Raw genomic sequence first — 23,963 nt, forward strand, 5'->3', positions numbered from 1 at the left:
TAGAGGCCGCTATAAATGCAAACCAGGTCAAACCAAGGTGACATATTCATTCTTGTCTGGCTTAGAGCATGACTACATCCATGGTGTTGCTTTGATTGTGTCTTTTTTCCACTAATGAGCCTAGGGTACTAAAAAAAAAAAAAAAAAAGGAAAACCGTGCACACTGTCAACTAGTCCACAAAGTCAATCTCCAAATCTGTGTCAGTGGAGGAGCTTGGCTATGCGCCTCTTGGTGACATTAGCGGTTTATTGTTCAGCTGGAGGAGGGCTGATCACAGTTACAGCGGCTTCTGTCATCTCCACAGAGAATTGGTCTTTCTTTGAAGGAGAAACAAAAGGAGGGAAACAGCTGATACAGAAGCCTACGTCACTCCCCATTCTTTCTGTGTTACCGGTCCCTGAAGGAAAGAACTATACTGGCAGGTAATAAGGAGTGGTTGTCAATAGTGTTCACATACACGTGCACACTCTAAGACGTAGTCAAAGGGGTCAATTACAACTTCTCACAAGATGCCATCAAAGACGAGTCAAAAAACATACACATGGACGCATGCACACAAACAAACACACTCACCTGCAGAGAGCTTGGCCAGGTACTTTGACACGTCAGTCGAAGTAGCGTTCTCATCTCCGACAATATAGAGAGCATAACTCTGAGGGAGACAGAATGAAAGATGACTGATTACTATCTGCAGCTAAAACAGGCACAAGTCTTGGCGCAGTTCATGTGATCAAACGAAGATCAGGTGACGTTACATTGGGATATTTCCAAAACGTCAGGTATGGGTCAGTCCCTCAGATTCAAAGAGCAAAATCGGCTCTCTAGAGCCAATCTGATCAAATTATCACACAATGCAACGCAGCCACAAGTTTTGTTTTGCAGAAGGGGTAGAGCAGGGATCATAGACCTTTTTCTCCTTCATTGGTGGTTGTTGAAAGGTGGTTGGCGAAAGGGAAAAATTCATACTACAGTTCGGGTTTTTATGTTCAAAATACATTATGAATATTCATCATCATCAGACACATTTTTTTTTTTACATAAAATTTAACATAAAAACCCCAACTGTAGTATGAATCTGATGTTGTGACAAATAAATGTAAGTTTCTGATGCAATCGTCATTATATTTAGGTTAATAATGGACAAATACTAAAACAATAAATGAATATAAGACACAGAAGCAAGCTACAATAATATTATTAATATTGAGGAATTTCAATATTCGAGAGTGGTGAAACAGCCCCATATCTTGGATCAAAAATAAAAAAGAAGAGCTTGCATAAAGAAAAATTGTTTGATATCCCAAGAAAGAGTAAGCTTTGAATTTAAACAGAGATCAGATTTTTTCGTACATTCCCACATGCAGTTATGGACCAATAAAAATCTGACACGAAAACTTTTTTTTGGATTTGGAGTGGCTGCCATCCAGAAACCAATACATATATCTGACTAACCATTAATGCTTTGAACAGTCCATGTATGTATCTCAAAGCTCTGAAAAAAAATCAAGAAGCTGGGGCATATACAAAGTTGTTTTCTGAAGGGCCAAACATGGTCGACCACGAGAGAATGCCAAGAGTGTGCAAAGCAGTAATCAGAGCAAAGGGTGGCTATTTTGAAGAAACTAGAATATAAAACATGTTTTCAGTTATTTCACCTTTTTTTGTTAAGTACATAACTCCACGTGTTCATTCATAGTTTTGATTCCTTCAGTTAGAATCTACAGTGTAAACAGTCATGAAAATAAAGAAAACGCATTGAATGAGAAGGTGTGTCCAAACTTTTGGCCTGTACTGTATACATATATATATATATATATATATATATATATATATATATATATATATATATATATATATATATATACACACACACACACACATATACATACATACATACATACATACATACATATATATTTATATATATACATATATACATACATACATATATATACACATACATACATACATACATACATACATACATATATACATACATACATACATATATATATATATATACATACAGATGGAAAAGCGTGATTCATCACTCCAGAGAACGCGTCTCCACTGCTCTAGAGGCCAGTGGCGGCGTGCTTTACACCATTGCATCCGACGCTTTGCATTGCACTTGGTGATGTGTGGCTTGGCTGCAGCTGCTCGGCCATGGAAACCCATTCCATGAAGCTCTCTGCGTACTGTACTTGGGCTAATCTGAAGGTCACATGAAGTTTGTAGCACTGTAGCAATTGACTGTGCAGAAAGTCGGCGACCTCTTTGCACTATGCGCTTCAGCATCCGCTGACCCCTCTCCGTCACTTTACGTGGCCTACCACTTCGTGGCTGAGTTGCTGTTGTTCCCAAACGCTTCCATTTTGTTATAATAGAGCTGACAGTTGACTGTGGAATATTTAGGAGCGAGGAAATTTCACGACTGGATTTGTTGCACAGGTGGCATCCTATGACAGTTCCACGCTGGAATTCACTGAGCTCCTGAGAGCGGCCCATTCTTTCACAAATGTCTTGTTTCACAGTCTGCATGCCTGAGTGCTTGATTTTATACACCTGTGGCCAGGCCAAGTGATTAGGACACCTGATTCTGATCATTTGAATGGGTGAGCGAATACTTTTGGTAATATAGTGTATATATATATATATATATATATATATATATATATATATATGTATACTCACTATATATATATAGTATATGTGTATATATATCTATATATCTATCTATCTATCTATATATATATATAGATAGATATATAGATATAGATAGATATATATATAGATATATATATATCTATATATCTATATCTATATATATACATATATATATGTGTATATTTATAGATATATAGATATATTACAACAAATATTCACTGGCATTTGGCAGGTGGCGTATGCTAATTTACCACATCAGTAGGTACACACAAAAATGTGAGTTACAATGATATCCAGCAGTGCAAAAGTATGTGAGAGGGAAGTTTTCCTTCAAAGTTTCATTTTATGTCATAAACAAAAGCTTATTTAAGTCAGGAAGCATTAGAAATTACAGGGAGGTTAACCAGAGGGCTTGCTCATTAGCCATTTCTGGTATAATAGCATTAGTCTTCTGAGTGCAGACCCAAATACACATTACATCCATTAAGATATAAAACAGCATGGCATGCGCAGACAGCACATTGAGCAGCTTCACTGTATGAGGGTCAAAACAACGTCTAGAACTAGCAATCAATGCATATTTGTACATACTGTGCACAAACGAGAGCAAACCACAATCTGTGTCTGCCGGATATAATACTCTGTGTTCCCATCTGTCTATCTGCATCTCTGTCTGTCTCTCTCAGGGTGTCTGCAGGTTTCATCAAGTTCATTTAGGACTTTTGCATCATTTTTAATGAACCACGAGGAATCACAACCAAAATTAAAATGAGAAAAAATGCAAGAATGAGAACTGTAGGTCTGCATGATTGAACTGATTTCTAATTGGTGAAACAGACACAAACATTTTTAAACGTTCGAAAAATAAATTTAAGACTTGGGATGCTGTTATTTGGCCATTTTTAAGAACTTCTGATGCCCTGAGTTTAGATATGATTTAAGGTAGTTTAGCAGACTATTTCAGGACCTGAAAGAAATCTAAGTTTCTATTTCTGATTGCATTCTTTCTTATCTGTCTCAGGTGGCCATTTTTCTTTTCTGTTAATCTGTTTGCCTCTGTCACAGCCTCCGTCACCTCATTAGTCCTCTAGAGAGACACTGACAGGACACAGCTGGAAACAACACTTTTGTTTTCAATTGACCTGTCTGGTTAAATGAGGGTTCGATCAAAGCAAAGGAGATGCTCTGACAACAGCATCACACACACACACACACACACACACACACACACACACACACACACACACAAACACACACACACACACACACACACACACACCTAGCTCCGTCCATGCCATGGTCTAATTGCTTTTTATGTTCAATCACAGCAAAAAAAAAAAAAAGGAACACAGACAGACATGCTATGTCTGCAGACTGTCTGGCCACATCTCAATTACAACTGAACTCCTTTAACCTCATTGTCTATAACACATGAACATGCACACATCACATGGCCAGTGACCACAAAGAAGTTAAAGGTGACATTCAGGAGCCAATAAACCAATTTTCTAACAGAAATTCTTCAAGGTAAATACAGAACCCATTGAATTATTTTTAATTTAGTTCAGTGGCAGTAAAATATACTTCAATGTATTGGAGAGCTTGCTGACTCAGCTCTGGTGAGGAGGGCAAAAAAACATGAAATGAAGTCTAAAAGGTTGGTCAGTTTGCACAGTGGTGCTATGAGCTTCAAAATTCAGTCACAAGAAACTTCTGAAGGGGAGAAACTTCACCCCTCCACACTTGGGGAAAGTAATTTCAATTTCCCACTCTTATTTATTTTCCTCTACTATGTAAATTAGTCTAATGATATCACACAACAGTAGAAACCATCAAGGTTATTGGTTATTCAGTCTTCTTACTATGGTCTAGATGTGAATTCTTTGACTTTTCCAGGATCATCTACAACTAAGTTGGAGCACTAAGTGGGGAGCCAGAGAGCTGAGACCACATAAAAAAAAAAAACATGATTAATTAGTAATATCATTGCCACTAATGCACCACTTGGATTTGACCAAATGGCAGAATTACATTTTCAGGATTTTCTTGTCTGACGTCAGGCAGATTCAATCATTTCGCTACATTTTTGTAGAGATGCTCTTTGTGTATTTTCTGGCCCAACTGAACTTTAGTTTTCATTATACTGGCATTGCATTTTGCACATTTCAAAGTTCTTATTTCAAACTATCGCTGTGCTTGATGTACACTTTAAATGAAGGGTCGCACTCATGGAAAACAGACTGCCATATTCAAAAGCCGCCACTGGTCCCACTATATATATATACACACCTCATGTGATTGAATTACATGATTTTTAATTGTGGAAACATAAAACTGTTATATATGACCTATGTACTATAGAGTGGCTTAGGTCGGAAAATACAGAAGGTGTTTGGTCGCACCAGAACCAGAAGCCTCGTCCTCTGACAGATGCCCGGCAGGAAGGGGAATGGCAGGACTTCCTCCCCTCTAAGACAGCTGCTGAGCCAGCTGAACATACTGGGAGGCTCCGCCTTCAGGAAAGACGGACGCTGCATCTGACCAATCTGGGCTGAAAGGGGAGAATTGAGGAGGGAAGGAATGAGGGAAAGCAAAATGAGAGAGAAAAGGAAGGGGGGATAGAGGGAAGGAGGAAAGACATTACAAAGGAACCCGGTGATTTGGTGATATACGCAAGCAAGTGCCTTGAAGCAATCCTGCTATTAACTCAGTCGACAGTGTTGCACTGGTGACCCGGTCTCTCCAAGCATAAGGCCATGCTGACCTTTTAAATCCGCATTGCACATCTTGTCTGTTTCCTGGCTTGATACCATTATTAGTCCATTTAACGGGCCTTACCCTGGTCCATGAGGCAGCTCTCAGTGAAGCTGCTGATTAATGAAGGATAGTCTCTCCAGTACAGGTCCACGTACTCCTCCAACTGGAGGTCCCTGCAAACAGAAACAGAAGGGGGGGCACAGAGATGGGAAACAAGGGAAAAAATTATTTGAATCATTTGTGAGTAATAATTCACTGATCAGCATACTGCATATTTTGAAAAAGGGGGGCACAAGGGGAGAATGCAGAGATGGTTTAGATCTATGGCAGGGATATGTTTAAAAAATGTAACTGTAAGTCATAATGCAATTATTTTGACAGGTAATTTGACTGTAATATGACTCGATTTTTCAGGGAATAATCATTTAGGAATCATAATTTCCATGTTAATATGTTTTCTTACATCTAAAAGATACAATTTGTAGGCCAGGGTGTCTCTGTCGCATCACAATAATTCATTTATAAAGGTATAAAAGAATAATAGCAATAATACTACTACTACTACTACTAATAATAATAATAATAATAATAACAATAATGACAATAATAATAATAATAATAATAATAATAATAATACTTATTGTTACTATTTTTGACAACTGTTTGCTTTGCTTTTGCTCGTTGCTCATTGTAGGAGAGTCTCTGAAACCCTCTAAAGCAATGTGAATTAAATTCTTTGGCATAGTGGCTAATTGCTCTCATCGTGTATATGTTTCTGAGTCATCACACACAACAAGCATCTCCTTTATTACAAAACTGTAAGTGTGAGTGCGTGTGTATGGAGTGTGGGTGACATTCAAGTCTAAGTGTGAGGCTGGTATTGTTATACACTATATGTATCTACACAGTGTGTACTGTACATTTTGCACTTGACTAAGAGAATATGAATGTATACAGTATATTTAATGAATTAATTTCAGCTTTTTATGGAAAAATCCACCCTAAAAACAAACAAAAAAAAAGTGGTTAAAAATTACTGAATCAAATCAGAGACAGAGACACTCCTTGGCATTTCACTTGTTTTTTGCAATACCAGTAATTAGGAAACAGACTCAGAGCAATTAGTAGCTGTAGGTTATTATCATTCTGGCTAGCACCAGATAATCGATAGTTTTTAATCCTCTTGCCAAGCCCGGACCATCACAGATGTATGTCTATTTATGTGTACTGGTTTGTGTGTACAGTATGTAACGGCATGCTACATAACCAGCTGAATCTTAACTACAGATTTTCATGGTGCCAAAGGCTTTTTTTTTCTTAGATATGAAACAAATCATGTAACATTTTCTAACTGTAAAAAAAAAAAAAAAAAAAAAACGACTGTTTGACGGTTGACATTATTTCATAATTCAAAGTGTATCAATACAGACTAGCTGAAAAGCACAAAATAACCATAATGATTCTGTATAGGGTTGACTCAACTATAACATGGCCAGATGCTGAGATTTCCGGCTTTAAAAACTCACTCAGCCATCCGTACTTTGTTTCAGAACAAAAACACCCCACCCACTGGAGTTTCAAAACACTCCCAATTATCATTATCATAGGTTTTAAAAAAATGAAAGGTTTTAGTACTGTGGATATAACAGTATTCTAGGATTATATGATTTTATTTATTTGATTATTCCCATGTGTATTCAACTGCACATATATTAAAGCTGCACAACTGAATTTCATGTTAGAAACAAATTGCAGCAAGACATAATTGTTTGAATGAAAAGACTGCATGACTGCAGGACTGCATTTCAACTTGGTTTTAACAAGAAAACAGACTTCACCATGTCCTTGTCGGGGATGAATAAGCATGTATGCTACAAATGATGTGGTCAAGTGTCCCCAAAAAATCAAAATACATGTAGCATCAGATGAAAACAGGGCCTAACTTGTGTAGACCTAAATAAACGTTTCTGGTCAAGTTGGAGGTGGTGAGGAGACTCAGTGCTGCTTAGTGCAACTTTGAAATCTTTGCAATATTGTTCTTGAGCAAGCATTCTCTTTTTGCTTGGTTCTTTATTTATTTCAGTTATTTGCTTCTTTCACAAAGCACTTAAATGACTTTTGAAAAGTGCTAAGAGAATAACATTTTGTTCTTACTATTTTCATTATCTTAGCATTAATAAAAGCTTGCTATGATTAAAAGGTGTTAGTAAAGGATATAAAAAGGACAGCAAAACAATTCTCCTCTGAATAACTGAGATGAATAATCAGTGATAATGATCATGATCATCATTTTGGGCATAACAGTGCGGCTCTACTGTACACAAACTGGTAAAAGCAGAAACACTGTAAAAAATCGCACCATACTTGACAGAAGCCCACATGCTAATACAAACCAATTACCTTGTGAAGAGCGCTTCACTCCCCCACCCGCTGTTCTGTTATTGTCAATACCACTAATCACAGCGCTCACTTGACCTGAACGCCTGTCAAGGTCATTTCTCTTAACATGTCACAACAAGGGCCTAAAGTATTCACAAGCTTTCACTGACAACAATGCAGTGACTTCACCTTGTTTTCTGATGGTGAGTCAAATGTAGTTGCCTGGGAAAGTAGACCAGGATTTGTAGGTTCTCATAAAAGGTGCAGGTCAATAACACCTCTGTTCGATTGTTTAGCCTTCACTTATTTAGGCAAAGTCCATGCTTTTATTACACAGCATCCAGCTTCATGTTTATGCAGTTCCACACGCTCACACCTGGAAGCTGACAGTACAACCACAGTCTCCTGCTGTTGGCTACTGAGGTTTTTTTTTTTTTTTTGAGGGCAGATCCATGGGCATGGATTTGTAATCTGAGGGCACCGTGCGCACAGATTACTAAACTGAGAATGCGTATTTCCCTCTTTTTTTCTCAGCTGACCCTAGGGGGGCTCTGCAAATACATCATAAAAGCTTTCTTCCATTTTGGAAAGTATATCAACATTACAAAGATACTGGATATAATATAACCATCTGAAAATTTCATTCAGTTTCAGCATTCATACTTTCTAAGACAATCTGGGGATTCAAACCAGCAACCTTTAAGTCACATTTTGTTTGCTGCACTGTGCCCAGACGATATTCAGTCATGAGCAAAGACAGACACATTTGTCACCTGAGCAGCTGCATCAGCCCAGGTCATTTACAACATCACCCCAACACACACACAGCTGGCTACCTGGCCAGTTGCTGCAGCAGACAGACCAATGATGAGGCCCCGGCTCTCTGCAGTTCATCCAGCTGCAGCTCCTGGTAGAGCAGATGGAGAACATAGAAGAGAGCAGGAATGTGATGGAAGAGAGGAGCTGAGCTGTCCAACCTCAGAGATGGACTGGAGGGAGGAGACACCTGGGAGGAGGAGAGGAAGAGGGGACAACAGAATAAGAGAAAGGACGAACAGAAAAGCAAAAGAGACAACAAGAAAAGAGAAGTCAAATTCATGGCAAGAAAACAGAAGATGAAGTTCAAAAGACAAAAACAGGCAAAAACAGAGGAGTCAACAGAGAGGATATTATCAGAGTAAAATGCAATAGAGCATTGTAGATGCCCACAGAGGAAGAAAAAGAAAGTGAAGAAAAAGGAAAGGAAGGAAGAGAAGATGAACGAGGAGGTAGAGTAGAAAATAAAGCCATATTCATACGTCTAAAACGTTGCATACAAATATATAAAACTGCATCATAGCAAAGTTGGGCTGCACCTGATATCTGATTTTTGAGGCAAATGTGATATATCAGTCAATCCCTAATATGCAAACCAGACAAATCAAATGAAACCAAACATGCGAATATTAATTAAAATATAGTGATGTACTCAGACCGAGTTACATACAGAGGAGAGCACCTCTGTATCTGTAGTGACAGCAGTGCCAGAGTAGGAGTCCACTGGACCACAGACAGGCTGAGAAATCATCTGACGGTGATAGTGGGACCCCAACAGATACTCCCAGTCCTGTAGAGAGCAGAGACAGACACATTCACCCCAATGATGTACTGTAGTGGCACGCAAAAGGTGGGTTTGCCCTGTGATTATCACAGGGCAAAAAAACACCACATTAAATCAAAAATAATATTTAAAGCACAGCATTTGTGTAGTGTATAGTATATCACTGATTTATATTTTGTAAATGAGCTCAGGTCTAGGGTGTTTGCTGCAGGGGATAGCCTATTAAAGCCCGGTAAGAGACAATGTAAAATGCAATTGTTGAACTTCTCACTGTCAGTGACTGGCTTTAATAAGCAGTTGCTCACCAGAGTAAAGCCACTGTTGGTGTCATGACTTTTCACCATAGTGGCCATGGTCTCCAATCTCAAAGCCTGGTTCTAAAAGCATATTTTAACAGAGATTGTACTGCTACTGCTTACAGGGTTGACGAGCATTCACACTTGCACAAGTAGAGAGTGAATTGAGAGTGAACTGACTATGTCAGTGATAATGATATGTGTGTTGAAATGTGCTTTTTGTGCAAAAAATTGAGAATGGAGACCATTGCTACTGTGGAGAAAAGTCTATTGTGACTGGCACCCATCTTCACTCTAATGACTAACTAAGGTACATCAGAGACAGTCACTGAAAAAATTCTTGGTTCCACTTCAGGATGACTTGTATTTATTGTAAGCCATGTTCACAAAAGGTTACTGACAACAAAGCCATGTCCCGCTATGTACGTGAGAATTATTCTTCCCAATAATACAAATCATAATGTGACATGAAACTGTATTACTGAATAAAAAGTGAAATGATGACAATTTTTAAAACTGTTATCATTTCACATTCCCTTTCCTTTATTTTACAATAAAAAAAAAAACCCTCCACATTGTTCAAAACCTCAAAAATTATCAAATTTAATGTCCCTGCTTTTGAAGGCTCTCTGGACAAGCATAAGAGTGCTGTTTCCATCATATAACTTTCATCAGTTTGATATATACTGTGATGTACACTGAACTGAGGCTTTAAAGATCTCAGTCTTAAAAATGAGGGTCACACCCACATTAGGGGTGTGCCAAAATTATGGACTCTTTCCACAGCAGTTGCTTTGAGATGGCAGGTGTTACTGGTGAAATTCATTCTGACAAAAAGACTCATTGTTCCTCCATTCAATTGTTACTGTCATTCTAGAGTCACTGCCATGCATTTCTGGTCATTAAATATAATCATTTTACTCATTTTTTACTGTCCTGACTATGCGACTTTGTTTTTGAAAAGTGCTATGCAAATACAGATGCTTATTATGGTTACACAGGGACCTGCTGGAAATGTACTGTAAAACAAAAGCGTGAGTGTTAATTTTAAGTGAGTGTTCAAATCAGCACCATGCCAGTGTTTATATTGCTTCACACCCATCAAACATTTCAGATAGTTTTGAGCAGATGCCACAGAGCCAGGTCAGCTGTGTGAGTGGACAAACAACTCCACAGTCAACACTTGTCAACTCCACTGAGAAATCAACACTTAATACCTCAGGACAATCAGCTGTGTAGTATCTTTAGCTCTGGCTAGGAAGAGATTCCAAAACATGTATGAAGAGCAAAAATGTCTACTTGACCAAATGGACAGCCAGGACTTTTACCAGCTACACAGTTATTAATGCCTGACAAATTATTAGTCTGTAACACAACCGATTTTTACATTTATGACACAGGGTGACGGGACTGACAGGGTCAAAAACACGGTTCTGTTTAATCTGAGTCACATAGTTCCTCAGGTCTAAACACACACACACACACGTTAAGCAACTGTACAGCTTAGTCTAAGCCTCCAGCTGATTGACATTTGAGTCTTGTTTTGCTTTGCAGAGAACAAACACACACGGAGCACACTGCGTTACAGACTGTGTGTGTGTGTGTGTGTGTCTGTGTGTGTGTCTGTGTGTCTGTGTGTGTTCAGACTGTAGGACAGGCTACAGGTTATTTACTTTCCTCTGTTATGTCACACTGAACCAGAAAACACACAGATGTAGGGCACATATACCCCTTTTCCACCAAAGAGGTTCCAGGGCTGGTTCGGAGCCGGTGCCTGACTTAGCACCGTTTTTTTGTTTTTCCACCACCAAAGCACGGGCCAAACTGGTTCCAAATCGGTTCCAGGCAAGCACCAACTTCGAGCAGGGGCTAAACAGGAGCCAGAGAAAGAACCCATGACGCGACCCACCACGTAATTGGTGGGCGGGCTTACAGACCCAAATGGTAGAAGCGAACACAAACGTATAGCTAAACATAGTCGTCATTCGTTCCGACCACGAATACGACGGGTAACTGGCAATAATTGCGTTTTTCGCCTCTGGACCGCAATGTAGGCTTGTAAAGACACAAGCAGTATTTGCATCGCTACGATGGCTCGTCCATGTTTGTTGCTGTGATTCCGAGCGAGCATCTCGCACACCCACATGATCACGTTTTCCGCTGACGTAATGACGTGGCTCTGACTTGGTTCCACTTGGCTCTTGGCCGGTGGAAAAGCAAACCGGTTCTTTGTTGGAACCAGTTAAGCACTGGCTCTAGCACCAGCACCGAACTAGCACCAGGTTCTTTTTGGTGGAAAAGGGGCAACTGAATGCTGCAGGGGACAGGATAGCCTCCCTCATTTCTTCTGGGTTAAATGGGGTTTGCCTAAGGTGCAGGGTTGTCCCTGTGCACTTGTAGGCAAACAACTTTTCACTGTTCTTCTTTTTTTTTTTTTTTTCTTTTTTTGATTTACCACCTAAATTACAATGTAGGTAAATAAAATGTATCATTTGTCTCATATTGAACTTTTAAATATGAGTGGTCTACACATTGCAAGGCAAACAAACAACACACTGCATTCCCAGGAGTCGGGAGCTATCTTTCCCTGGTTCCCAGGACAGGACCAGACAGCAGACAAGTGATCAGCCCGACAGAAAGTGGGCAAGGTCGCCTCTGCTCCTTGCTCAGTCTCACAGAGCATATACATAAACATGTACGCTATGAACATGAATTAGCAGACCAGATATTGTTCAGTTTCAGTGATTCACACTGCAGTGACAGTCTGGCTTCAACTAGGTTTGCCCGAAGGTCCTTTCAGACACAACGTGACAACAGCACCACTGCACTCTGAAACCCATTATTTTCAACAGCTCGCCTAGCTTGCAGTGACAAATACCCACATGGCCAACAGAAACAAGGCAGCCAGCCAGGCAGGGAAACCAAAACGAAGGAAAAAATAGCATTGTCTATGTCAGAATTTGCTGAATTGTACAATACAAGTTTACGTTTGCATCAAGACCTTGCAAGCAGGCATAACAATAAGCGATATAAGAATAAAATGAAGGACTTGCCCTGCTAGAACTTTTGAAAAGTCCGCCTGTTTTACCTTGTCTTTTGCAACTTCCCCAATAACCTAGTCAGGTGTGCGCTCAGTCCAGAAGGTGAGTGCACCTCAAATCACAACCTTAATATTATTTGCTAATAGCTTATTTAACTGTCCAGGATCTTATTATTACCTTTTGGGACACTAAAGAAATGTGTTATTTGCGTTATTATTCCTAAAAGTCCATCAGGAGCAAAAATTTCCAAATTGTAGAAGTTTCTACAACTTGAAAATTTACTATTTAGGTTCTGCTTACATCTACCAGTTGAGATTATTAAAAAAAATGTGGATATAAAATTTCCCCCAACTTTTCCATGCCTCGGAAACATTTTCCAATTCAGTTAGGTTTCCATTCTGGCTGTGGCTGCGTAGGAAGGACAGGATCTGGGGAAGCCAAGTAGCCACATAGAGACTACCTGAGAAACGCCCAAGTCCAGCTGCTGGGAGCGACAGGGAGACGTCCCTGATCGCTGCCCCATCATCCTGAGATGTTCTGGTGATTAAAGAGGCAAAACATCAAAGAAGGATGGTTTCCAGCTGAGGACCCAGCAGCTGGTGTTCTCAGCTAGAAACTGTAGTGTTCAGAAACTTCAGGGCTATAAGTCATTTCAGACCATGCAACAATGATGCTACAGTGCCATTTGTGCCAGCTAACATCACGATAGCCAACACAGTAATCACCCACCTCATCAGAACCACCGTCAGAGGGACGAGCCTTCTTGGCTGCAATCACTGGAGAGAGAGGCACTTCAAAATGGAGCTGGACAAGGAGGGGTGCAGGGGTAGAGGACAAAGAATCAGGTCACAACAAGTGAACTACTGATGAACCTCTTGTCTTTACTGATGAACGACAGGAAGCTATATTTGGACCTATCTCTGGGTTTAATTTAGCATGCTTTTAGACTGCTGACTCACATTGCGTGTCCAGGCCAGGCGCTCAGTGTTGTAGCCCATCAGCGTCATGAAACAGGTGACAAACAGGTTCCACTCAGCGTGGGCACTGGGACCACCAGGGGCGTTGTAGATGTTATACCACTTCACCAAAACCTACGTAAGAACACAAAACATATCAATCTAAATGGGCCACTGGCACACAGAATTCCGTTTATTTAAAATAAATAAATAAATAAAAAATAAAAATCACTACAAAAGTCTGCACATTCCAAAAAGGGGGAAAATTTATCTTCATAGGCAATTGCAGTATTTTTTTAAAATATTTCTGAAAGACATAACGGTCATTTCATTTAGGTTTCACAGGGTTAAGTTATACAAGATGATTTAGAGTCTATGATCAATCAAATTGGATAGTTTTCCAAATATCGTCAAAAAAGTTTTCACATTTCAATTTCACTGCAAAAGTGGCTTTGTAAGTAAGTAAAATTTATTTATATAGCGCTTTTCCGAGAGAGAACTCAAAGTGCTTTACAAGTTATAAATACAAATGCACAAAGATAATAAAAACAATATACAAATGCGATACAAAGGAAATATAAAATACAATAAACGGCAATAAAAACAGTATACAAAGGTGATGCTAAGTAAATAAAAATGCAATAAAAGACAATAAAAACAATGTACAAAGGCGATACAAGGAAATACAAATACAACAGTCGCATAATCCTATGGGAAAGCCTGTCTGAACAGATGTGTTTTGAGCTGCTACTTAAAAATGTCGACAGAGGTCATGGCTCTTAAGTCCGGTGGAAACGCATTCCACCATCTAGGAGCCGTTAAAATATGCATTAAAATATTTCCAGGTTCAGCTGATACTAAAAAATAAGTTCCCCTGTGCTCATCAATTCCTGAAAGACACTTTGTTCTCATGGGTGTAGGTTTTTTTTTTTTTTTTTTTTTTTTTTTTAAATAAATTGAATTAAGTCTGCAAATGTCTTAAGTAATAATACTTGGACAGTGGATTAAACGCCTCAAAAGGCTTTGAATACTATTAAAAACAGCATTTAAATCTAAACAGTATATTACAAAATTGCTGAGGGTTTATTTAAATGAGAACCTTTTTACTCAACCTTCCGACTCAGTGGAATATCAGTGCGTTGAGCCGATGAAAACCATACAGACTCAGCGATTATTTTCCGTGCTTCACACATATCTGTGCCCCACTGGAAAGCAGAGGCCTGTAATATTGATATTGGCTAGAGGATGAAATCTAGTGATTTGGGTTACCCCATGATCTTCCCTTGTAGTGCCATCAGCAGGCCCAGCAGGGCATCAACATTAGAAACAACACGCCACATCAGACTTCAGCAATTATGCATAGTGCACATTTGGATCCAGACATAAAACTATAACATCTTGGTGAACCGTTTTTCTAACATTAGCCCAGTCCAGCTCATTTCCACGTATACAAACCTTCATGGCAGCTTCCTTGGGAAGGATGAAACGAATCGCCTGAAGGCACTTCCTCACTGAAAAAAGCAGAGGGGGAGGGCCAAAGCAATGAGGGAAAGAGAGAAAGAGTCAGAAATTTGTCATTTTGAGAGATATTTAGAAGTTTGTGCAAATGAGAAAGATCTCCTTAACAAGCAGATCCAAACTGCTTTCACTTCAATCAATGTAGGAGGTGGATATTTTAACAAAGATTCGAAAAAATGATTTAAAAAAAAAAAACATGTTCTTCTTCTCAATATATGGTGTAATTACTGCTAAAAAAAATATATATTACATTTCCAATATACTATAGATCTATTAGAAGAAAATTATTGCAAGTTAACATCTCTAAATCATGATGAAAGACCCTTTCTAAATGTGCTACCATTTTATAAACCAAGGTCTACATAATCTTACTTAAAAATGATCATCATTTGATTTAATTTCATGCTATTCACTAGTTTAATAAGACTGTCTACACTTAACAAGGGGGATACACTGACAATATAAATCGTTCCCTGCCATCTTATAATCCGTCCAGAAAACCTATGTTATTGCTGATTCAGCCATTCAGGTTTTTGGGGGCCATATGTGACCTTCTGAGGGCTAAGCAGCAGCCTACAGGCCAAAGGAGCAGTCTTGTGATCAGGGGATGGCTCATCTGAATCCCTGGATGAGCTGAAGGCTAAGTAATTTGCAGCCCTTCAGTGTATGAATGTGGAACAGGTTTTTGCTGGAAAACAGCACAGCGCTTGGTCAACTTTCCCTGGTTAAATAAAAGCTGAAAAACCCATCTTTTGTTCATTTCTAGTAGTTTTTCACCTGCTTTGTGTTCCTTAACACTTTGCTGTTATTGTGATCAACTGCCTTTTCTTCTCAATGGCAGGAAACACATGAAGCAAAGAAAAAAAATGCCACCACTACAACAGTGATTAGTGTTTGTGTGTCTTCTAAAGGCTTTGACCAATAAGACTCCTAATCACCATCACCGGGCCATCTTAATTGGACGTCTGGAGTGGGAAAGGTCAGGGAAGCTGTGGATAAATGCCATTTCATTAGAGGGAGAAAGCTTCGTCTGTAGGATTAATTACTAAAAAATGGGCAGCGACACAAGGCAACATACAATCAAACAGACTAAAACACAAATGCAGGTACAGACACACACACAATGAAGGCCGTTAAGATACAAAAAGTAAGCCGTAATGAGGGGTAAGGGAGATGAAGAAACTTGGAAATTTATGGTCATAGACCATTCATGGTCATTAATGGGTCTCAGCCAGTTAGCGGTAGTTGACACAAGAAAGGAAAAACAACATCTGAGCACTATTTTAATTAGCTAATTTATAAAATACATTGTTGATTGTAAAATTGTAATTAATTATATAATTGGCCTTAACCTGTACCTGCCAAAATGTCATGTGCAGGAAAACAAAACCTTGTCCTGAAATATGACTCCAGCAGCTTTTAGATGGCAGCTGCTGCTGATTTCTTACCCTGAACGAGACCGCTTTACTGTTTGACCTCTGAAAATGGGGTGACAATGTATAAAACTGGCTGTAATTCTTAAAAGGTTAATGCCATATTTTTTTTCAACCCCTTAAATTAAAGCTGGAATTCTGCACCTCAATCACTTCTTGATTACTCCATTTCAAAACTGCGGTGGTGTACAAGGGCAAAATTATAAATATTGTGTCACTGTCTAAATACTTATGGACCTAACTGTATTAATACTGAGTACATAGATCAGCAGACATGGGCTTTTTTATATTTATGTCCTTCGTTTTTCTGTCAAGTGTTCAGTGATGAACCTATTCTGTTAAAAGCAATTTGCATATAAATTTGATAATATGGTGGTACACAATGTTGTACAGTGTACAATGTTAATAACTTTTCAATGGCCAAATATTATAAGATCAACAATTAATTTATCTTAAAATGGTCAGCTGAACCATGTTAAACTAGGACGTTCTCCTTTCTCTTTCCCCTCAGCATTTAATTATTTACATGTGTAAAACAACTGAACCTTTATGTAGAGATAATAAAGCTCTAAGTCAAGGCAGGTGTGTTTATCAAGGTCTTTCCATAAACAGGTTTGTTGCTAAGTATTTTACAGACAAAGCAAACAGAGACGAAAGAAAGCAAAAGAGGGAGTGGTAAAATTTACAACTAGACAAGGAACATCATGAACCGAGGGAAATGAGTTTGTGTCTGTCTGTCCAATTCTATTCTGCTCTATCAGAGCTGGACATGGACACTTAACTGATGTAGTGGCTTAATCATCATCAGTAGGAGGATTGCGTATGTGCATTTGTGTGTGTTTGTGTTTGTGTGTGTGTGTGTGTGTGTGTGTGTGTGTGTGTAATGGCATCCTCAATGCATCAAGATTATACGTCATTGTGTAGCCACGTAGGGCAGCACTCAAACCTAATTTCCAGGACCTAACTACTGTATGACTCAGCGATGCGCGTGTGCATAGGTGCGTGTGTGTCAGTGTGTGTGTATGTTTACATGCAGAAAAGCCAAAACAATATGATACAATCTGTGTGTCCACATGAGTAAAACCAAAAAATAGCCCAAAACATAAAATCTGTGGTAACTTGTGTGTGCTTCTGTGTGTGGGTGTGCGCGCGCGTGTGTGTGTGTGTGTGCAAACTTTACCCAGCTCCGAGGTAGCAATTTCTGGAATGGAGATCCTCAGCATTGTGCCATTGCTTAGCTCCTAGAAAGAGAGATTCCACAGTAAACTCAGTTTACTTTTACATTTTCAAAGCAAAGCAACATAAATCAAGCAAATCTGTGTAGTATGGTGGTAGTGGCGAAGAAATTTTTGATGATCCATTTTGGATAAAAATCATTACATCAAAGTTTGCATACATATAATGGGTACAGCATGTAGAAGTGATCATAAAAGGTGTTACTAATGATATTAATTGAGGTTCTGTTCCTCTTAGGTGTAGCAGAGCCAGGTTCCTGCTGGTGATCATGCTGGCTCACTGAAAAGACTCTGCTGCACTTCAATGGAATGAAACCTTAATCAATATCATTGGCAGCACCAGTGTTTACCTGCTATTTCATGTCAACATGGCTGCTGTGGGGCAGCAAAGGTCTACTGTCATATCAACAATTCCCTTTAGCATATCTGCTCATTAAGAAATAATCAAAACACTGATATAAGAGAGCATACGCACATTAAACTTACATTGTAATCACTGACTTTACATTTGCGTGACTTTCCCTAAATACGTTGGAGCAAGTCCTCAATATGATGTTCCTTCCTGTTGTATTGAACATTTTGTCTTTGCACCGAAAGGGACAGTTTAAAAAAACAGTACTGATTTAAAATTTAAAAAAAAAAAAAAAAAAACAGTACTGATATTACTATTATCCCTTTAAAAGTTCAACAGTCTGATTTCCACTGAAAACCATGAACAAATGCAGAGAATGTGTGAAACAAATGGGAAAATACATCCTGTTCTATTCCTGTAGAGACTTATCTGTTAAATTCCACAATATTTCCTCACTTTCCCTAAAGAATTCATCAAATTCCCTGATTTCTCCATCTGGAACACATTTCTAAATAATTCTATGATAATTCAAAAATTATATAAAATCATTTTGTTCCTCAACTCATCGACTTTATAATTACAACCCATCAAAGTTGTAAGTTATAGTTATTTTTGTGATCTAAATATCAAGCAAAATAACAGGGATTGTCATTAAAGCCACAAATGTGAGAGCCTAACTTCTGATAAGATTTTTCTTTGCATAAAACGTCATAATAAACACATTTTTGAAACATCAAGACTTCAGTTTGTAGGGGGAAATTACAGCAAATAATCCTGTTATTTTAATTTCATTCAATTTCTGTGTTCTTGCTGTGGCTGAATGACTGGAGAAAAAAAAAAACATATCCACCTGACAGCAACTTAAAAGCAACTGGTGCTCTGGCACTCAAGATAGCTGCATTAGCAAATTATAAGCCTCCAGACGGATGCTTCAGGGGTTCAAAAGTCAAATCAATGACACGTGACACATGTCAAAATAGCAGCCTGCAGATGCTGTTTGGCACCTTTACACAGGGATCCGTTTGTCTGCAAATATGGGTGAGCTCTACCAGTGTGTGTGCATGTGCATGGGCATATGAGAATCCTGGGGCTGAGAAGGCTATCAATAGTGAATTTGACAGAACAGACCCAGGAGGAAGTCAGACACACACACGCATATAAATCACACAGTCAGAAACATTCACTCTCCTGTGTCCCTGCACATGTAGTGGCATTTGATATAGAAATTCCCCTTCATTTATTTTTCTCACTTTCTATCCTCCATATATACATTAGACAATGCTTTCTTAACAGCATAATTATGCATGATCTATATATGGGGCCTGTATTGGCCTTTTATCTAATTATAAATGGAGAAAAACTGAGCGTTTGCAATGCACAGCCACATCCAGGGGCCAGATACATAAACTCTATGTACATTCATATTAAGCACAAAGCCAGAAATATGCATTCTTCATGTCATCATTATTATTATTTTATTTTATTTTTTTGCAGGCATACAGTGCACAAGCCTCTTTTGCACTCCCACAATTAACCATAAATGTATGAAGACACCACCAGCTGTTTTTATATCAGTTCTCTGCCTGCTCCGGCAGTCTTTCCACCTGTCAGTTAATATGTATTTATACATTAGTATGTATTATTAGTAGTAATAGTATTAATTGAGAAGCACTTGTCCCATCATCTTGAGTTTCACTGGAGGTTTAGTGTTTCAAAATCCTATCTAATTGAGGACAATAAATCTTTCCAGGAAAGACTGAATATCTTCTTTTTTGCAAGTGTAAAAAAAAAAATGGTTAACTTAAATGATCAAATTATAGGATAGTGAATTATCAGCACATGTGTACACCAACCAAATAATGGTGAATTGAATTACTCTACCAACGAATTCAATAGATGAGCATTTTTGGAGGTGAAATTCTATTTGGTTGGTAAAACAGTGACAGAGAGAGAGCAGAAGTTCAAATGCGGCTATTCACCAGTCATTGTGGACTGCAGAGAAAAAAATGTAGCTGTCTGCCTCGCTGTATACACAAATACACACACACACAAATATATGTCAATATATATCTCAACTTACCAGAGTGACCCGATTACACACAGGATCCCTTAACGCGTGGATGTAAGATGTGGCCTGTTGGAAGGTGTAGTCCTCCAAAAAGGAAGCTTCGTGGTGTTTAGTGTTTGGACCCCTCAGCTCTGACACTGGAGAAGGCATTGAAGCCTGCAGAAAGAGGGAAGGAGAGAGGGGATGAAGGAGAGAAGGAAAGATAAAAAGTGAATAGCAGAGAAGTGAGCGGAAGAGAGAGAATAATCAAAGATAGAAATATATCTATTTTTATTTGACTATTACATGGTGCTGTTATAATGCAAACTAAGCTTAAACCACCTGACTGGGGTGCCATTAGTGGTCTTTTATTTAAGCTCAGTCACTGGTTAGTCAAAGCCATGCCCCTCTGATATGATGCAGATTGTTTAATTATATGTATAGCATAATTGGTCTACACTGCACTGGTTGTCTTTAAGCCCTTAAATAGAGAGAACATCGGCATCATTTAGGATTGTAGCCCATTCACTTCTGTCATCATCATGTTTATATTTCAAACACTCATTTTCCATTGCATGCCTTATAATTTGATTAGTCAATTCTTACTCATTTCTCATTATATTTACTTCATAGTGTAAAACTTAGGGGGAAATATTGTGCTGCCCTGGCTAACCAAGATGCTGCCACAAGATGTGGCAGCAGCGAGGGTTCACCAGTGGGAGCAACAGAAACAGAATACCACAAAATACGTGGCTGTACCTCATCCAGTCTGCGGATGTGCCGACTGGCAGCATTAGCCGGCGTGCTGATATTCTCCACCGGGGTGCTGAGGTGAGGGGGCTGGTTGGACAGACTAAAAGTGGGCGACAGAAGCCCTGGGACAAACACCTTGCTCACCTGGAAGAGATGCCAAGATGCAAAATTACATGTCATACCACCCAGGAAATCACTTCAATAGCAAAGAATAGAAAGCCAAGTACAATGAAATCAGGAGCGCTACTCCTGGTCAGTGAAATTAATAAAACAATTGAAGACAGACAACAAGCACACATTCAATCAAAGGAATGTGATCTCAATCCTCTAACTCAGTGTAACAACCCAAAACAAACTGTATCCCAGGTTGCCTCAGTATACATAGTGTATAGTGTGAGTTTGAGGAGTTGTATTCAATGAGAGAGCTACTCTGATGAAATAACTGCTGGCATAAGAGCAAAGCACTTCACTGCTTAAAATGTGCACTTAAAAATGTGCTTTGTGTCGCAATTTTAGCATCAATAAATCATTACTCCATTATTTTTTTAGACTGCTGTGATCAACAAGACCTTTGCTGTTTCTATGTGGCCGTGGTTACACCTGTCTTTTCAACAGGACTTCAGCAATCAGAAGTGCCAGATGCAATCTTAGATCAGGTCTGATTGACATGTGTGCACATGACTCTTGGATTTGAGCTCTGCTGTCAGATGTGAGATCCATTTTGTTTTCCCAGCATCATATTTAAAAAAAGGAAAAAGAAACATGGCACTTTACAGGTCAGTGTCCCCCTTTTGATTTTACTCATTGTTAGCAGTTGAACTCATAACAACTCTCAGCTGAGAGCGCAACAATACACATTATGCAGACAACATACTCCTCAGCACCTTTATGGCCCCGTGGAGAGGGAAATACGCTCTGAGAATGCAGATAGCACTGGTGGGAAATCATCGCCTCTGGGTGGCCGAACAACATTTCGTACTCTTGGTTTCCTTGTTTCTTTTTTCTCCTGTTACAACCCATTTATTCCCCCTTCATTGATGGGGGAATAAATGATAATGCTTGTAGAATCTGGATTGTGGCTGGATTTCTGCTCACATATAACAGAGATCCAACAGGCCACTTCACTTGTGGATTTTGTGATCATATCTCAATGTGGCCAGGAGCCAACCAAAAAGAGTACAGTTAATGCGCCCCAATGAGATAAGATGCAGCAGATTGCACTGAAACAACAGCTGTGACCACAGCCAGTATGTATTATCTACCAGCTAGATCTTGGTATATTGTTATTTGTGTTGTCTGTCCGATGATTTCAATTGATTGAAGCGGCTGTGTTGTACTGAGTGGAAAAATTGTGGAAGTAAATCTGGCTCCATCCTTACCCTGGTAACTCCTGTGTAGAGAACCAGACTGCCACTGGCCTCCAGCACCAGCATGGCATCTATACTCTGAGGAGCGGAGAAAATTTCCAGGTAGGGAAAAGATTAGAAAGACCCCAAAGGAAAGAGAATACATGTCCCTCAGGTTCTTATTACTTTATCTACTGTTGAACTTCCTAGCTTCATCTACATCTACAATTTGGTTGATCTTTTATCACATTTTAATATGAGTGTGCATACAATGTAACAATGGACGCAGACCTAAGACCCTGTTAAAGCTGATGCCTTGTTCCAACCCTTGAGTTAAGGAACTATCACAAAATACTGGGGTTGTAACAAAATATAATATAGTGCAGAAACATAATATGGAGCTGTAAGATTAAGCTATAATATCTGAGGCTATAATATTTATCTTCAACAGAGTCCAATTCAGTTCACAAATAGATCAATCAATAACACAGCCTTCATGAAGATTTGTTGGAATAATGTCAGGATTTCTGGTCAAAGATAGTTCTTCAATGAGGCCCTCTGGGTCTGAGAATAAGCTGAACTAAAAATACACAATTGGATTAGATTCTATAGGTAGTGGGATCAAGTAAGGAGCTAATTATAGTGCAATGATGTCATGCACATCCTGATGTATTAAATGCCTCCTACACAATTTTCCCAACTTTGCACTTCCCAGGAAATATATTGACAACTGGATGTGTTTTAGGTCGACAGCAGGCTATTTCCCCAAAATGACCTCAGTCCTCAATGAATGAATGAGTGAGCAGCAGCACAGATGCATACAATCCATAATAATCCATAATATCCGTGACTTGTTATTAGATATATTACATGTTGTTGGAACAGCTTGGACCACCACTGAAAGCCTGTGTAAATATAGCAACAGTAATTAAAGCTGAGATAATGATAGCCTTCACCGATGCATCGATAACCACATGATGCCTCACTGTTTTAATCTACCTGCAAAGGCTCTGCGTCTTTGGCAGGGATGCTCGTGACAGAGGCAAAGATGAGCTGCGAAGTATCATTGCTCTCAATAAACTTAACACATCTGTAGCAAAGAAAAGAAAGAAAAACATGTTAACTAATAAACAGAAGAATCAGAGGACAAATTTCACATTTTAGGACTTGCTACATGGAATTTGAAACCCCTTTAAAAACCAAAATAAAGAACCAAAGGCAGCAGTAGTAGCCTATTTATAGTGTGTGTGTGTGTGTGTGTGTGTGTTGACCTGAGCTGCTGGTGAGACTCCACCAGGAAACAGAGGTAGTGATTCTCACAGAGGTCAGAAGTCAGGAACACTTTAGAGGCCTGGCTGCTCATCTCCCTACGCACACCAAACACAGATTAGTGTTAAATACCAGCAGCTGTCGAACACCAATACCTCTACATAAAACAATCACATCACACAGAAAATACATATACATGAGCAGAATTTGCTGCAAAGTCCTTGCTGCAGAATTTAACTTAACTATAAATCATCACACCCACCTTTATCACAAATCCCACAATCCACTTTTCACATTCAAATATATTCATGTC

At 39.0% G+C, this 23,963-nt stretch overlaps 1 protein-coding gene across 2 annotated transcripts in view; it reads right to left on the reverse strand.

Moving 5' to 3' along the window:
- anapc1 (anaphase promoting complex subunit 1) overlaps positions 1 to 23,963 on the reverse strand; it is a 101,601-nt gene that overhangs the window by 65,114 nt on the left and 12,524 nt on the right. Inside the window, exons 12-25 of one of the 2 annotated variants that reach the window (XM_030069903.1) lie at positions 23,653 to 23,748; positions 23,381 to 23,471; positions 22,415 to 22,480; positions 21,042 to 21,179; positions 20,316 to 20,459; positions 17,829 to 17,889; positions 15,153 to 15,208; positions 13,701 to 13,832; positions 13,471 to 13,545; positions 9,303 to 9,410; positions 8,641 to 8,810; positions 5,507 to 5,598; positions 5,071 to 5,219; positions 575 to 653 (exon numbers count right to left, since the gene is read on the reverse strand). In XM_030069903.1, the coding sequence (XP_029925763.1) occupies positions 575 to 653; positions 5,071 to 5,219; positions 5,507 to 5,598; positions 8,641 to 8,810; positions 9,303 to 9,410; positions 13,471 to 13,545; positions 13,701 to 13,832; positions 15,153 to 15,208; positions 17,829 to 17,889; positions 20,316 to 20,459; positions 21,042 to 21,179; positions 22,415 to 22,480; positions 23,381 to 23,471; positions 23,653 to 23,748 (1,457 nt within the window). Of the gene's footprint in view, positions 1 to 574; positions 654 to 5,070; positions 5,220 to 5,506; positions 5,599 to 8,640; positions 8,811 to 9,290; positions 9,411 to 13,470; positions 13,546 to 13,700; positions 13,833 to 15,152; positions 15,209 to 17,828; positions 17,890 to 20,315; positions 20,460 to 21,041; positions 21,180 to 22,414; positions 22,481 to 23,380; positions 23,472 to 23,652; positions 23,749 to 23,963 lie in introns of both variants that reach the window. The other variant, XM_030069902.1, reaches the window with a different exon arrangement.

The sequence above is a fragment of the Myripristis murdjan genome, chromosome 15, assembly GCF_902150065.1.
Source record: "Myripristis murdjan chromosome 15, fMyrMur1.1, whole genome shotgun sequence".
Lineage (NCBI taxonomy): Eukaryota > Metazoa > Chordata > Actinopteri > Holocentriformes > Holocentridae > Myripristis > Myripristis murdjan.